The 17,400-nt window shown below is 31.6% G+C and overlaps 1 protein-coding gene across 2 annotated transcripts in view; it reads left to right on the top strand.

Moving 5' to 3' along the window:
- The window catches only part of LOC127708734 (dynactin subunit 5-like), a 28,514-nt gene extending 11,740 nt beyond the window's left edge, over nucleotides 1-16,774 (top strand). The window contains exons 2-8 of one of the 2 annotated variants that reach the window (XM_052213860.1): nucleotides 2,237-2,305; nucleotides 4,114-4,232; nucleotides 7,841-7,952; nucleotides 8,714-8,816; nucleotides 10,726-10,840; nucleotides 13,529-13,555; nucleotides 15,913-16,774. In XM_052213860.1, the coding sequence (XP_052069820.1) occupies nucleotides 2,237-2,305; nucleotides 4,114-4,232; nucleotides 7,841-7,952; nucleotides 8,714-8,816; nucleotides 10,726-10,840; nucleotides 13,529-13,541 (531 nt within the window). In that variant the 3' untranslated portion in view covers nucleotides 13,542-13,555; nucleotides 15,913-16,774. The remainder of the gene's footprint in view (nucleotides 1-2,236; nucleotides 2,306-4,113; nucleotides 4,233-7,840; nucleotides 7,953-8,713; nucleotides 8,817-10,725; nucleotides 10,841-13,528; nucleotides 13,556-15,912) is intronic. The other variant, XM_052213861.1, reaches the window with a different exon arrangement.
- Nucleotides 16,775-17,400: the final 626 nt, after the last annotated feature.

Genomic DNA, 17,400 nt, shown 5'->3' with positions numbered 1-17,400 from the left:
CATGATCAAATCCACAATAACTACACTGATCAGCCTTTGTTGCTGTGTTTCTGTCAGTTCTATAACTTTGTTGAAATCTATCACATTCAAATTCCTGTGCTCTGTTGTAAGACCTGTTGCTCTGTATTTTGTTTACTAAACTCGTACCGATGTCTCTGTGATCTCCTTTCATATCCTTCATCTGTAAGCATGTGTCTTCCATCTGTCCTGCTTCTTCCACAAATTTATCTAAATTCCATCCTTTGCTAATTGCCCTCTTTATCAAATCCTGATTGGTTATGGTTTGAATACAATGTTCCAATATTCTTTCTTCGCATGTAGCTTCAAACTCGCACTCATGTGCCTTTTCTCTCAGTCTCATTACATATGTTACTGTGTTTTCATCTCTAAATGGCTTCATTTTAAAAATAAATACCTGGCATGATGTTTGTTCTTCTTTGGCAAGTAATATTTATTTAATTTGTTCTTTAATACTTTATACTCATCCTCTCCATCTTCATCTCTTAGACTTCTTTCCAATCTTGCTATATCTTTTCCCCCATAAATGATTAATGCATCCTTTTTATCTGCAGGTTCAGTTATCCTGAAATATCTAAATTCCCTCTCTATACTTTCCAGCCATTCTTCCCAATGTTTTCCTGTAGATATCTGATCGTCCGACTGTATAAATGGTTGTGATCGTAAATTTCTGGTTTCTGTTACTAACGTTATCTGCTGGGGCTCTCCTCGGTCCATAATCTCTATTTTTAGAGGTATCTTCTTTTAATTCCCTGTTTTAGCACTGTCTTCTTTAAATTCTGTGTCTGGTAAATTTTCTCTTTATTTACACTGCTAAACTCTGCTACTTTCTTTGTTTTTAATCCTCGTCGCCATTGAAAGATCTCAGCAAGACTTGATTATTCAGATGGTATTTTAATAATGACTAAGAAATATACAATTGGTATCGCCGTAGCGACGTAACGTAATAAGTTAATGTCCCGAAGGTTTGTGCGTAACGTTCCCGGAATATTTGAAGATATTACATTTTGAACTTGTTGAATAAAGATAGAAAAAATATAAGTACAAGGGTACTATAAACATGATACATTCGGATGGAAAGTTGAAGAAAAAAACCACTTTAAAAAACAATTTCTATAGCACACGGTTACATTTACGACAAAATTTATGTCGTTTAAAAACCTCCTGATCTGAGTCCTAATCTCCTGACCAAAATTTCCCAATCTCCTTATCTGAGTTTCACAGTCCATCACATGCATGAATTATAGCCGATTTTATCGTCTGGTCATAGTTATTAAATGACACGATACGGAAACAGACATATTTTACGTACTCGCTATTAACTTAATAATTTCTGAAAATATCAATAAAATGTCATTCAAACTAAGTAATAAGTGATCCCAGTGTATCGAACTTGTAATCTGTCACTTCAAATTTGTCATAATCGCATTCATTTCATCACAGAATGGTACAGAATTCAAACAGGGTAACCAAAAAATGGCGCCGATGGTATTCCCAGTAACCGCGAATTTCACAAACCATTATAAAACATTTAACATCAAATAAATCACACTTATATTGGTCATGTTATATCTCAAAATATATCTTCTTCACGATAAAACTTATCAATTCATTGTATTTGTTGAACGTTTGGAATTATGTGGTTAATTTAATGAGCCGTTCCAATAGTTTTTCAATCAGACGCTTCCAAAATCCATAAATCTCGCGAAGTCTCGTTAAGTTCAAGATTTTATCAATTTTATACAGAAAAGCCTATCAGATTCATTTCCTGTTAGATATACTGTTCCCAGATGTAGATTAAAAAAAAGTGTACTCACGTCTATTTAGTTTTAATGTGAAATAATTATCCCCCCTCCAAAATCATATCAAATTTTCAAGAATTTCATGCAGAACCAAAAAGAAAGTCAAGGTTCTCACTAAAGTGAGTCCATGAGTCCTGGACTAATGAAAATCTGTCTCAACTCTTCATTTTCAAAACTGGTGAGTCCAAAGATGCATCAAGATTGTAAAATGTTGTATCAACTGAGCACATACATGTATATCATCATTACATAACAAAAGATTTATCTGTGTTTCATGTCATTTCCTTGCTCTATTTTGTCATAGAAACTGAAATAATAATTCTTATAGCAATAAAATTTTATGTTCTCACTGTTGGACTCTTCATGGCCAAAAATGACGAGTCCCTGCAATAATTTACATTTTTTTATCCTTCTAGGCATCCGGCAATAAAGTCAGTCGTCAGTCAGTCTTGTGTGGAAGTCAGAATATAGTTATTAATGGAAAGGTATGCTAACTGTAAATTTTGAAATCTTTGCTGTGCTTATTTATGTAAACGCATTCATTTCAATCTATGTTATGTTGGATTTTGGATGTGTACTGATTGATATTTTAGTCTTGGAAACATGATATTTTATCAGTCATGTTAGTAGTTATTGGCTTTGAACTAACTTTCAGTAATTGGGAGTACTTTTAGATCTGTACTTTATGTCTCTTGTGTTTTTGTTATGGTGTTTTGTGCTTTGTATCGATCTGATGAGTTAAGCCCTTTTCAACTGATTTTTGTCGAGCCTTCGACTTTTGTCGAAAAAGCGAGACATAGCGATCCTACATTCCGTCGGCGTCGACGGTGTCCACAAATATTCACTCTGTGGTTAAAGTTTTTGAAATTTTAATAACTTTCTTAAACTATCCTGGATTTCTACCAAACTTTGACAGAAGCTTGTTTATGATCATAAGATAATATTCAAAAGTAAATTTTGTAAAAAAAAAATTCCATTTTTTCCGTATTTTACTTATAAATGGACTTAGTTTTTCTGCCAAGAAACATTACATTCACTCTGTGGTTAAAGTTTTTGAAATTTTAATAACTTTCTTAAACTATCCTGGATTTCTACCAAACATGGAAAGAAGCTTGTTTATGATCATAAGATAGTATCCAGAAGTAAATTTTGTAAAAAAAAAAATCCATTTTTTCCGTATTTTACTTATAAATGGACTTAGTTTTTCTGCCAAGAAACATTACATTCACTCTGTGGTTGAAGTTTTTGAAATTTTAATAACTTTCTTAAACTATCCTGGATTTCTACCAAACATGGAAAGAAGCTTGTTTATGATCATAAGATAGTATCCAGAAGTAAATTTTGTAAAAAAAAAAATCCATTTTTTCCGTATTTTACTTATAAATGGACTTAGTTTTTCTGCCAGTTAACATTACATTCACTCAGTGGTTAAAGTTTTTAAAATTTTAACAACTTTCTTAAACTATCCTGGATTTGTACCAAACTTGGACAGAAGCTTGTTTATGATTAAAAGCTAGTATCTAGAAGGAAATTTTGTTAAAATTTTGTTTGATTTTTTCCGTATTTTACTTATAAATGGACTTTGTTTTTCTTCCAGTTAACATTACATACAGTCTGCAGTTTAAGTTTTTAAAACATTTATTAGATTCATAAACTATCCTGGATTTTTACCAAACTTGGACAGAAGCTACTAACAATCAAAAGATAGTATAGAGAGGAATATTTTTATTTATTTTTTTCCTCATTTTTGTTGAGCCTGCGATTAACAGCAAAAGTAGGCGAGACACTGGGTTCCGCGGAACCCTTACGAATTTTTATAGTTTGTTCTTATGCTGTACTGTTACACCACTGTCCCAGGTTAGGGGGAGTGTTCGGGGCCAGCAAACATGTTTAACCCCACTACAATCTTTATGTGCCTGTCCCAAGTGAGGAGCCAGTAATCAGTGGTTGTTTGTTGCTATTTATCATATTTGTTTTTCATTTATTTGTTTTGTGCATAAATCAGGCTGTTTGTTTTCTCTTGTTTGAATTGTTTTACATTTGTCATTTGCCTTTTATAGCTTACTATGCGGTATGGGTTTTGCTCATTGTTGAAGGTCATACAGTGACCATCATTTGTAAGAGGAAGCTTAGCTAATGTCAGATTGTTTATATTTTCAGACAGTCATAATGACAGACTATGTAATAAGAGGAGACTTAGCTTATGTCAGATTGTTTATATTTTCAGACAGTTATAATGACAGACTGTGTTATAAGAGGTGACTTAGCTAATGTCAGATTGTTTTTTTTTCAGACAGTTATAATGACAGATTGTGTTATAAGAGGAGACTTAGCTAATGTCAGAATAGGACGGCATTGTATTGTTAGTAGGAAAGCTGTTATACGACCTCCATTTAAAAAGTTTAGCAAAGGGTAGGTAATTATAAATTCTGTCCAAGATAATTGTGGTATTGAAGTACTTTCATATATTGAAAATGTACAATTCAATTTGTTTCTATATAAAATAAGGAGATGTGGTATGATTGGCAATGAGACAGCTACAATTTATCTACCAGAGACCAAAGGACAAAGATGTAAACTTTAGGTCACCATGCAGCTTTCAACAATGAGTAAAACTCGAACCACATAGCTATAAAAGACAAGACACGAAAAAAGGCGAAAAATTCAAAAGAGAAAAACAAGGGTCTGATTTATGTATTTTTTCATTTTATTTTCGGCAAATATATAGAATAAAATTACTAATATTTGTTTCTAATTACTTTTAAAGAAAAAGACTTTCATTCACAAGATTTAGAATTTCTTTAAGTTACACTTTTTATACGACCGCAAAAAAATTTTTGTGGTCGTATATTGGTATGACGTTGGCGTCGTCGTCGTCGTCATCGTCCGAATACGCATTACTTTTCGCACTCTTACTTTAGTTTAAGTTAATGGATCTCTATGAAATTTTACCATAAGGTTCAATACAACAAAAGGAAGGTGGGGATTGATTTTGGGGGTTATGGTACCAACAGTTAAGGAATTAGGGGCCAAAAAGGGGCCAAAAATAAGCATTTTCTAGTTTCCAGACAATAACTGTGGAACGGTGTATGGATCTCTCTGAAATTATACTACAAGTTTCCATACGACAAAGGGATGGTTAGGATTTGCTTTGAGGGGTTATGGCTCAAACCGTTTAAGAATTAGGGGCAAAAAAGGGGGAAAAACAAGGTTGTCCTGGTTAATGGACAAATACTTTAGTACAAAACATAATTTAAAGCAGTGTAAGGGAGATAAATCAAATACATCATTGAAATTATCTCCCTTACACTGCTTTTAAATTATGTATAAAGTAATGGTTAATGAACAATTAAGATAATTTAAAACAGTGTAAGGGAGGTAATCCAAATACAACGTTTTGGTTACTTCCCTTACACTGCTTTTAAATTATGTTGAAAGAAAAGCATATTTATAAAGGAAGACCAGTAAAAATATCTGCAAATGTTGCATCTTTTTTTTTTACAAAAAAATCCATATGAAAGATTTGACACTATATTTTAAATTCTATTATAAAATAGATTAAGTTAGCACTATGGTAAATTTAAATGGGTAATTATGGTTTGGGGGAAAAAATGGGGCGGGGGGGGGGGGGGGGGTAAAAAGAAATTGTGGGGGGTCAATTTTTTCTCATTTCAGATTTCAGAAATTAAAAAGAATTATTCTTCAAATATTATTTTTTTTTCAAATTTCAAATATTGAAAAATTTCAAGAAGTAATCTTTAATTGCACAGTATGGCGCATTAGATTTGTAAAATCTTTGACCACAATATTTATTTGTTATGCCGAATCTAACGATGTATTTAGATTTTTAATTATGGATCCAGTTTTCAAATTGGTCTACACTAAGGTCCAAAGGGTCCAAAATTAAAATTTGTTTGATTTTAACAAAAATTGAATATATGGGGTTCTTTGATATGCTGAATCTAAACATGTATTTAGATTTTTGATTTTTGGCCCAGTTTTCAAGTTGGTCCAAATTGGGGTCCAAAATTAAACTTTGTTTGATTTCAACAAAAATTGAATATATGGGGTTCTTTGATATGCTGAATCTAACCATGTATTTAGATTTTTTATTTGTGGACCCCGCTATCAAATTGGTTCATATTGAGGTCAAAAGGGTCCAAAATTAAACTTTGTTTGATTTCATCAAAAATTGAATTATTGGGGTTCTTTGATATGCCAAATCTAACCGTGTATTTAGATTTTTAATTTTGGGTCCCGTTTTTTAAATTGGTCTACATTAAGGTCCAAAGGGTCCAAAATTAAACTTAGTTTGATGTTAATAAAAATTGAATTCTTGGGGTTCTTTGATATGCTGAATCTAAACATGTGTTTAGATTTTTGATTATGGGCCCAGTTTTCAAGTTGGTCCAAGTTGGGGTCCAAAATTAAACTTTGTTTGATTTCAACAAAAATTGAATATATGGGGTTCTTTGCAATTGATATGCTGAATCTAAACATGTATTTAGATTTTAGATTTTTGGCCCAGTTTTCAAGTTGGTCCAAACTGGGGTCCAAAATTAAACTTTGTTTGGTTTCAACAAAAATTGAATATATGGGGTTCTTTGATATGCTGAATCTTACCATGTATTTAGATTTTTTATTTGTGGGCCCGCTATCAAATTGGTTCATATTGAGGTCAAAAGGGTCCAAAATTAAACTTTGTTTGATTTCATCAAAAATTTAATTATTGGGGTTCTTTGATATGCCAAATCTAACCGTGTATTTAGATTTTTAATTTTGGGTCCCGTTTTTTTAAATTGGTCTACATTAAGGTCCAAAGGGTCCAAAATTAAACTTAGTTTGATTTTAACAAAAATTGAATTTTTGGGGTTCTTTGATATGCTGAATCTAAACATGTGTTTAGATTTTTGATTATGAGCCCAGTTTTCAAGTTGGTCCAAGTTGGGGTCCAACAAAATTAAACTTTGTTTGATTTCAACAAAAATTGAATATATGGGGTTCTTTGATATGCTGAATCTAACCATGTATTTAGATTTTAGATTTTTTAACAAGTTTTCAAGTTGGTCCAAATTGGGGTCCAAAATTAAACTTTGTTTGATTTCAACAAAAATTGAATATATGGGGTTCTTTGATATGCTGAATCTTACCTTGTATTTAGATTTTTTATTTGTGGGCCCGCTATCAAATTGGTTCATATTGAGGTCAAAAGGGTCCAAAATCAAACTTTGTTTGATTTCATCAAAAATTGAATTATTGGGGTTCATTGATATGCCAAATCTAACCGTGTTTATAGATTTTTAATTTTGGGTCCCGTTTCTTAAATTGGTCTACATTAAGGTCCAAAGGGTCCAAAATTAAACTTAGTTTGATTTTAACAAAAAATGAATTCTTGGGGTACTTTGATATGCTGAATCTAAACATGTGTTTAGATTTTTGATTATGGGACCAGTTTTCAAGTTTGTTCAAGTTGGGGTCCAAAATTAAACTTTGTTTGATTTCAACAAAAATTGAATATATGGGGTTCTTTGATATGCTGAATCTAACCATGTATTTTGATTTTGGACATTGGACCATAATAGGTAAATTAAAAAAATTGAAGTTCTTAGACCACATTCTTTCTGTGTCAGAAACCTATGCTGTGTCAAATATTTAATCACAATCCAAATTCAGATCTGTATCAAGCTTGAATGTTGTGTCCATACTTGCCCCAACTTTTCAGGGTTCGACCTCTGCGGTCGTATCAAGCTGCGCCCAGCGAAGCATTTTATTCCTCTTCATAAGTCATTCATTATATAATGTCAAACCATAGTGGTTTTCATTATTCTTTAAAAGCTGAAAACAATTGTAAGCAAAAAAACACAAACAAACAAAAGAATATAATCTTGCGGAACAATACCACTTTATAACTTAAAGGATTGGTATATTGGTTTAATTTCATTTGGCAACAAATATTTGAATTTTGATTTTGGGTTGAACTGTTATAAATACACATATAGTTTTACAACTTTTTATTGTAGTGTGGCATTTTTCCCTATTCATATTGGAGATAATGTATTTATTGGTGAAGACTCCATTGTGAATGCAGCCCAAGTTGGTTCTTTTGTTCATATTGGTAAAAACTGTGTAATTGTAAGTATACAGCTTGGTAAATCATTAACCATAAGCCATATGTCAAAATTTCTGTGTACAAATTAACAGACTAGTTAATGAAACAAATAATGGATAGGAAAGTGCCATTAATAAGAAAAAAATAGTTTTGTGTGAATGAATTGAATGCAACCGTGCAAAGTGGTCCAAGAGAGTTATAGTAATAATATAAACATGAGATCAAAAGTATCTATAGTCATTCATTATAGACATAAATCGTCTTCCTGTACTTGTGGTAGAGTGTTTGCTTGGATGAAGTCCTCAATAAGGCCATTGGTTTGATCTACACATGACTTCAAAATTTGTATTTCCGGCTTCTCTGCTTAGAGTAAGAGCACATGTTTACATTATTGCCATCTCAGTCATTATAACATGTCCATGTGGAGTTCTTGGAGACTACTTTCTTTTGACAATGTATAATTTTTGTCGTTACCAGTAATTATTTCAGTTCAGTGTGAGTCTTATGTAATACATAGTATAGCATTCTTTGATGGATTTCCCAGCAAAATTAAGTATGCTTTGGTAGCAGTTTTGTAAAAGGTGTGCATACAGTGTTAGTTACTTAGTTACTGAAGGTCAGTAATATGCAAAACACTAAGGTTAAAACTGACCTTCAGGAAACTGCAGGAGGAAAGGAAAAAAAATGATTTTGTAACTTAAAAAAAATAACAAACTGAAGCATGCTGAGATTAAACAACAACTTTTATCGTGTTTAAAGTCAAATAAGATTAATTCTATTTTAGGGAAGAAGATGTGTATTGAAAGATTGTTGTGCCATAGCTGACAACACAGTTCTTCCTCCAGAAACTGTAGTTCCTCCTTTCACAGTATTTTCTGGTTCTCCAGGTATAATGCAATGGAGAAGAGTAATGAAATAAATACAGTAAAACCTGTCTTTTATGAATTTACAAGGGCAACTGCTAAAAGGTTCAAATAGACAGGTGGAATAGAAGCTATTTTATAAATTATTTCAAACAATTCAATATATTTTGATATAAATAAAAAAAGTAAACTTTGTCATAAAATTTAAAGTGAGAATAAAAAGTGCTTCATATATTTATAGTGATGTGATGTTTTTGTTATCCTGGAACATTATTTTCATATCACTGAGGAATTCATTTTTTCCCTGAGACTGTTTTTTTTAACTCCAAAGATCTTGGCAAGTTTTGATCATGTCCTTGAAACAAGCGGTTCGACCTCTTTAATCTTTTTGTTTTAATGCCTATGCTTTCTATTCTTTAATCTTTTTGTTTTAATGCCTATGCTTTCTATTCTTTAATCTTTTTGTTTTAATGTCTATGCTTTCCATTGTTGGGTAGCCAAGTTTACATGATATAATAGTGAAATAAAATGAGAAGAGTTTGGGAGAAATAAATAAGATTGTATAAGATGGAAGTTCTTAATATTAAGGGGGCTTCAAAGGCAGGGTTGACCGTAAACACAAATAATTGCATATTAAATAATTCAAATCAACACTTTGCTTATGTTGTTCCATTTTAAGAGAGGAAAGTTTGCAATTTATACATTCTTTGTCTGCTCCAGTTATATTTTGCTTATAGGTCAAGATTCTCAAGAAATAGGAAACTAGATGCCATAGACAGTAACAAATTACTTTTTAAAAATTATACATCAAAAATATTTTTAACATAAAGATATTTTTTTCTCAAAATATCTTCACAAAAATTGAATATTGAATAAGAAGTGATGTAATTGTTAATATTTTCAATAACTTTCTCTGTTTGAAGGTGAAATTTCAAATCCATTTATTTAATTGCATATAGCAAAAAGTATTTATTGAATTATGCTGCTTTGTACAACATTTACTATTTCAATATGTTATAGTATTCTTTGATGCTGTAATCAAATGAAAAAAAAGGAAATTACTGAGGACAAGAGTGACTGATTGAAAACATTGGGAGCTAATCTCAACACTAGGCAAAGAATTAATATATTTGTATTATACACTTATAAATCGAAATCCTAACTACATGTATATGTCTTGATCTTGTGTTTAACACTTCTGAAGCATTATTGAAAGTTAACATATGCATCAGGGTCCAAATCAGTCAAAAACTTCATCAAAAGTACATTTCTTTCGAAAAAGCATAATGTTAAAGTAAATTATCATTCATGCACATGGTAAAACTTATAAAGTATGCATTTTTTCATGGTGCACATTTAAATCTCAAAACACTAACACAATAGTTCATTTTGTGGAAACCACTCACTAGCAAGCTTACAAAAATAAGAAGATGTGGTTTGATTGCCAATGAGACAACTCTCCACAAGAGACTTAATGACATAGAAATTAACAACTATAGGTCGCTGTACAGTCTTCAACAATGATCAAAACCCATACTGCATAGTCAGCTATAAAAGGCCCTGAAATGACATATGTAAAACAATTCAAACGAGAAAACTAATGGTCTTATTTATGTACAAAACAATGAAAAAAAAACAAATATGACATACAGCAACAAACGACAACCACTGAAATACAGGCTCCTGACTTGGGACAGTCACATACAGAATATGGCGGGGTTAAACTAGTTTTGAAGGCGCCAACTCTCCCCTAACCTGGGACAGTGGTGTAACAGTACAACATAAGAACAAACTATATTGATCCTTCAACTACAAATTAATAATTCTAAGAGCTTTGTTCTGTACTTAAACCTTATTATCAGTAACACATTTTACTTATTATGTCAGATTGTGAAAAACAATAAACTTGACATCAACTGAATTGTTTTCACAGGTAGATTTACTTCAGAGCTTCCAGAATGTACACAGGACCTAATGATTGACGTAACAATGAGTTTTTATGACCACTTCAAATCTATAGGAGGACCAAAATCTAAAGACAGGAAAAGGTATTCAATCATTTTCATATCATTTCTCATTTAGATTATATTGGAACTGAATGTTTCCATAAACTGAAATGTTATATGATATTTTCTTGGATGTCAGTCAGATTGCTGAGTTTACACAAATTTCCTGAAATACTATTTTATTGTTAAAATGAATAAAAGGACAACTTTTGTTTTTTTGTTAGCTTTCTTTCTTTTTGTTCTTTTTTTTTGTAAATGATAACTTCTCTCCAAAATTATCATTTAAAGCAGTGTCCATTAATCTTAATATAGTGATTAGGAAAATATCTAAATTAGTTAACCAAATTTACTTAAAAATTAAATGTTATTTTGTAAGTTGTTAATTTGAATAAGATATGAAGCTATGAAGAAGAAGAATACTTCCAAAACTGGTTTTGTATAATAAAATAGAGTAAGATCTGAGACATTTTATGCTTTGCTTTTACGAAAATACAAAATTATAAAAAACTGTTAAAAGGGCTATAAAACATAAATTAAAGCTACTTTAAAAGTAATGGATGCTCAGATGTAGTTCCATTGAACTTTTCTAAGCAACTTTATTTCAAAAGTGTTAATTTTTTGTCGAGCCTGCGACTTTTGTCGCAGAAAGCTCGACATAGGGATAGCGATCCTGCGGCGGCGGCGGCGGCGGCGGCGGCGGCGTTAGCTAACTTCTTAAAAGCTTTATATTTTAGAAGGTGGAAGGTCTGGATGCTTCATACTTTGTATATGGATGCCTCATGTTACGAAGTTTCCGTCAGTCACATGTCAAATGTCCTTGACCTCATTTTCATGGTTCAGTGACTACTTGAAAAAAAAGTTCAGATTTTTTGTAATGTTAGATTCTCTCTTATTATAAGTAATAAGATAACTATATTTGGTATGTGCGTACCTTGCAAGGTCCTCATGCTCGTCAGACATTTTTCACTTGACCTCGACCTCATTTCATGGATCAGTGAACAAGGTTAAGTTTTCGTGGTCAAGTCCATATCTCAGATACTATAAGCAATAGGTCTAGTATATTCGGTGTATGGAAGGACTGTAAGGTGTACATGTCCAACTGGCAGGTGTCATCTGACCTTGACCTCATTTTCATGGTTCAGTGGTTATAGTTAAGTTTTTGTGTTTTGGTCTGTTTTTCTTATACTGTATGCCATAGGTCTACTATATTTGGTGTATGGAATGATTGTAAGGTGTACATGTCTAGCGGGCAGGTGTCATCTGACCTTGACCTCATTTTCATGGTTCAGTGGTCAAAGTTAAGTTTTTGAGTTTTGGTCTTTTTTTCTAATACTATGTGCAATAGTTCAACTATATTTGGTATGTGCGTACCTTGCAAGGTCCTCATGCCCGTCAGACAGTTTTCACTTGACCTCGACCTCATTTCATGGATCAATGAACAAGGTTAAGTTTTGGTGGTCAAGTCCATATCTCAGATACTATAAGCAATAGGTCTAGTATATTCGGTGTATGGAAGGACTGTAAGGTGTACATGTCCAACTGGCAGGTGTCATCTGACCTTGACCTCATTTTCATGGTTCAGTGGTTATAGTTAAGTTTTTGTGTTTTGGTCTGTTTTTCTTATACTATATGCAATAGTTCAACTATATTTGGTGTATGGAAATATTTTATGATCTATTTGGCAGTCACGCAGGTTTTATTTGACCTTGACCTCATTTTCAAGGTTCATTGCTCAGTGTTAAGTTTTTGTGTTTTGGTCTGTTTTTCTTAAACTATAAGCAATAGGTCAACTCTATTTGTTGTATGGAAGAATTGTTAGCTGTACATGCCTGCCTAGCATGGTTCATCTGACCTTGACCTCATTTTCATGGTTCATTGGTCAATGTTTAGTTTACTTGGTTAATGTTAAGTTTATGTGACAGTTGTAATAAAGCTTTATATTTAGGACTATCAACATAATATCAATGATTAGTAAAGAAGGCGAGACATTTCAGCGTGTGCACTCTTGTTCTATATATCCTCAATTTTTTTTAACCTCATACCTTTAAGGAGTATCTGGTTGTTCCTGTAAAATATACAGCCAGTGGAAATTAATTTGAATGTGGTGCACAGGAATTAGTTCACATTGCAACATTATAAATTTATTTTATAGAACACACTTATAACCTGTTTTTTTCTTCATTTCATAATATTTAGAATAAACTGATAATATTATATGATATTTTATTTATTCCTTGATACAACATTATGACAAGGCTTTCATGAGTCCTCACAGAAAATATGAAAAGATTAATTTTGAAATTTCATCACCATTTTCCTCATGGTACTAAACATAGAACATATATTTCAAGCTAAATCTTACAGCTGAATTATTTGACTGTGTGTAGTACAATACATTTTAGTTTGCTTTGTTTATTAGGTAGACCATTCATAAATATGGGTTTTTGTTTACTTCTACTACTTGTTGTAGGATAACCAATTGTCATTATAAACCATCTTATTAAACAGGTAATAGAAGGATAGAACTGTAGAACCCGTGACACCTATACCCGTGACACCTATAAGTTTTGATATTTACTATTTGTGATGAAGAATGTATATTGTTAGCAATGATAAATTGGTGGCATACCAACCAAACATAAAATGAAACTTAATTTGTATATACTATACAAACTATTTCAATAGGTGTTTTTGAGTATAAATTTATGTTGACACCATCAACTTTCAAAGTTTTAGTGAATGAACATGATACCAGTGGTGAGTTGATAGAACAATCCAAACACCTGGTTAAATCCTGCTTCTATTTCCTAAAATCTTATAGGCTAGCCTTAGAACTATTTATTTCTTTTTAATTAGTGATAATTAAGAATCGGTAAATGAAGAAATTCATGATTAAAGAAATTTAGCCCATGTAAATGTAGTGTTTCCAATGCCTAACTCGAAAGAAAAATGCTTATATTCTTTCTTTAGAGGGATATGGGAAGAACCAGGAAAACAGATGTCCCCCTTCTAATAACCATTTAAACATTAATATGCACATTTAGTACTGTGAAAGTTTCACCTTAATTGTTGATACTAAATCTGTTTTCAAATCCTGTAGACATTATATAAATAACACATAGCTGAAAGGGTGATAGAGCAGATTGTTACCCTGAGAAAACATTGTCAACTGAGGCAAAGCCAAGGTTGACAATGTTTTTTTCGAGGGGTAACAATCTGCTCTATCACCCTCTCAGATATGAGTTATTCAATTTATTATACTGAATGTTCTGTTATTACTGTCTATTAAATTTCAAATTCAAAGTAATAAACTATGTCGTCTTGTACACAACAATCATCCGTATTTATTAAAGCACACACTTGAGCAAGCGTCTCTGTGAAGGGTAATAGAGTATTTGCCATGGGATAGAGTAAATTGTCTCCCTCGTATTAACCAATCAAAATCTGGCATTTTGACATGAAGTATAATAAATTATAATTGTTGTTTTCACCTCATGGACTTGTGCATGTCACATTTGAAGAAGAAGAATAACAATCCTCGTTTAGAAAGACATATTATTTGAATCCACATTATACAGATTTGCAAGCTTATGGAGGCTGGAAACAAAAATATATAAATTTGCATTTGAAATTCTTATAATTTTATTTCTTGTACTATAATGATTTTCCCATGTCTTTTTGCAAGCCTCAAACATTCACTCTCAGATAAAAAATAAGTTTTGCATTTAGGTTAATTTCATTGAAACCTTTGATGATATGTCAGTGTTTTTTCACAAATGATATCCTTATAGATATAGAAAATCATACCTAAAGAACATTTCAGTTCAACTGAAAGTAGATGTGGGCTATATATCAATGAGATAACAATTATACAGGCCTACATTTTAAACATCGAAAAATGTGAAGCCCACAATATTTTACAATCACAATTGTCATAAAGTGTTCAACTAAGTTCACCAAGACCTGCATTTAATGCTTGGAATGCTTGAATGCCTATGCTAAGTTTTGCCTCTAAGTTGCTTGAGTGAATTAGTTTATTTTCATATGTAGGTCAATATAGTTTGGAAATCAATATTTTACCACTACATTGGGATATCAATGCTTGTAAATTGTAAAACATGGTTCTGGAATAGACCTACATTTTATGCTTGTGGGCATTGATTAAGTTTTGCATTAGGTTTAAGATATTTCTATTAAGAACAATTGTGTCTTACATATTTATCAAATGGTTTATATATAATAAATACCTTATTGATAGGAATAATATTTTTGCTTTGACCTTTAGATTTCTTTTGTATCAGACAAAAGTACAAAATGAACTTGTAGTTTAGCTTACCTTGTTCTGTATATAAATTACACAGCCTGCCTCTGAATACTTGTGATAAGTTTGTTTGGCAGATTAGGGAGATTGTGTTTCTAAAACACATATTTATAGTCTAGAAATGCCTTTTTGCCTACATTCTTGTTATAAATGGACAAATGTTCCTTCCAAGTGATAGCTACAATAATTTCAAGGCAAAATGTACCTAGAAATGCTGCCGTTGCACTATAGTTATCCCAGCACTACACACCTATTCTGCATCAATTTTGGCTTCAGAATTGGAACTTAAGTGAATTCATAATTCAAAGGCCTTGTTTCACATCTATACATGGTATGGAATAATAAAATATCTGCAAAACTGAATAAGGAATTTTAAAGGCTAGATTCTAATTAAACAAGGCCTTTGAATTCACTAAAGTTCAAATGTAAAATGTTTCTGTCTGAACATTGTACCGTTTAAATGAAAATCAAAAGCTTTATTTGCATATTTGGAATTGGTAAGAAACAATACAGTGTAACAAACAACATTTAAAAAAAAGTAAAAGAGAATATTTTGAGACATGGTTTATCTAACAGAATAATGACAAACAGACAGGTGAACCCTTTCAAACATTCCTGTACATGGTTAAAAGGTGAATCTAGTCTTTTTTTTTGCTCTTCTTCTAAAAAAATTTGTTTGGTATGAAAATAAAATGATAAAGTTTTTTCAGTTGTTTGTTGCAATTTTTAACATTTTTTATTATAGTTATATTAAAAAAATGTATTATTATTATGATCATTATTATATTTACAGGTAACATTGCTGGAATTGTTTGAAAAAGAATGGAAAAATGAAGAAAACTGTAGTGCTTGAACTTTATTTATTGAAAGAAAGAGTGCTTTATTTGAGTTTTGTACATTTTGGTGAATGGCAGTTTTATTTTAATGCTTACTTTAACCAGGAACCATTATGTTATATATTGTTGTAACACATGCTATAAAGGGTTCAGACAGAATGAAGATGTAGGATAAGAATCTCTGGTTATTGTTTGTTGTCCTTATTATAGATAGTGCAGCAACTGTCCCTCTTTGGGATGTCAATTTCTACTCATATTGATTGTGGATCATCTTGGCTTTGGTATCTGCTTATAAGGCCTGTCAGAAGAAATAGACACATTCTTATCTCACTAAAGGGTCACATCAAACATTTTTATTCTGATTATAGTGTTTTATAAGACTAAAATGGAAAGAAGAGCTAAGATTGGCTATATTCACTGTTTATTCATAATAAAGCATTGTATAATTTTGAATCACTTTCAGATTAAGCAAGCATATTGTTTTTTTTTTATAAGAAATGAAGAATAGTTGAAAACATCTGTCTATTCAAACCAATTCTAAAGTGAAAAGGCATATTAGAAAAAAAAATTGAGTGATCATATTAAACAATGTACCACTTAAAAATGTGTGCTTTTTAGTAATTTGACTTGTTTATGGCTATTCACTATATATGAACAGTATCTTTGTTTTCAAGACTTGTTTGTTATAATTGAAAATACTGGTTAGTGCAAATTGAAAATACAAGATGAAAAATGATTATATATTATGTATTTATTATGAGGTGATATATTATTAAAGTCCTGTTTATGTAATGTGCAATAAAATATATACACTCAAAATGTTTTTTAAATTGTTTCTATGTTCTATGCAAAAATATTTTGTTTTCAGATTTCCCAGTCTCACAAATTTTCTTTATTTCAGTCTTTGCACCTTTTTAAGTTAATTGCTAAGAAAAAACTGTACGACAAAAGAGATGATTTCATCTTTAATTTTTAACATTCCATTTCTATGTAGCAACATCCCAGCAGTGCCTGCATATGGAACATATTCATGCTAATTTATATGATTTCCTTGAAAGAGGGTTGCTGTCCATAAAGAAGCTATTTAACAAATGGTTTTGGTGGTAAAGTTGAAGTCATCCCTTCAAAAGCTTAAATGGATGCCATCATGAGTTGGTTGACCCTTATGGATTATCTGTGTCATAGGTGACCATGGATATGTTCCAATTAATGAAGATTTTCTTCAGTCTTCTTTTCATAGATTGTGACAACACAGAATTTGTACTTACAATGAGCAAGACAACAATGCAACATGTGAGGCAAGATCTGATTTTCATTCTGAAGCACCAGCAGTCTATGAGATTACCATCCACCTAATGACCAATACCTCAGTACACTTTTCTGCTTACACTTCCAGAGCACCTGAGATCACCCCTTTTTTTTTGGGGGGGGGGGGGGGTTTGTGT

The sequence above is a fragment of the Mytilus californianus genome, unplaced genomic scaffold, assembly GCF_021869535.1.
Source record: "Mytilus californianus isolate M0D057914Y unplaced genomic scaffold, xbMytCali1.0.p SCAF_7, whole genome shotgun sequence".
Lineage (NCBI taxonomy): Eukaryota > Metazoa > Mollusca > Bivalvia > Mytilida > Mytilidae > Mytilus > Mytilus californianus.
This window is presented reverse-complemented; position numbering and strand designations above follow the sequence as displayed.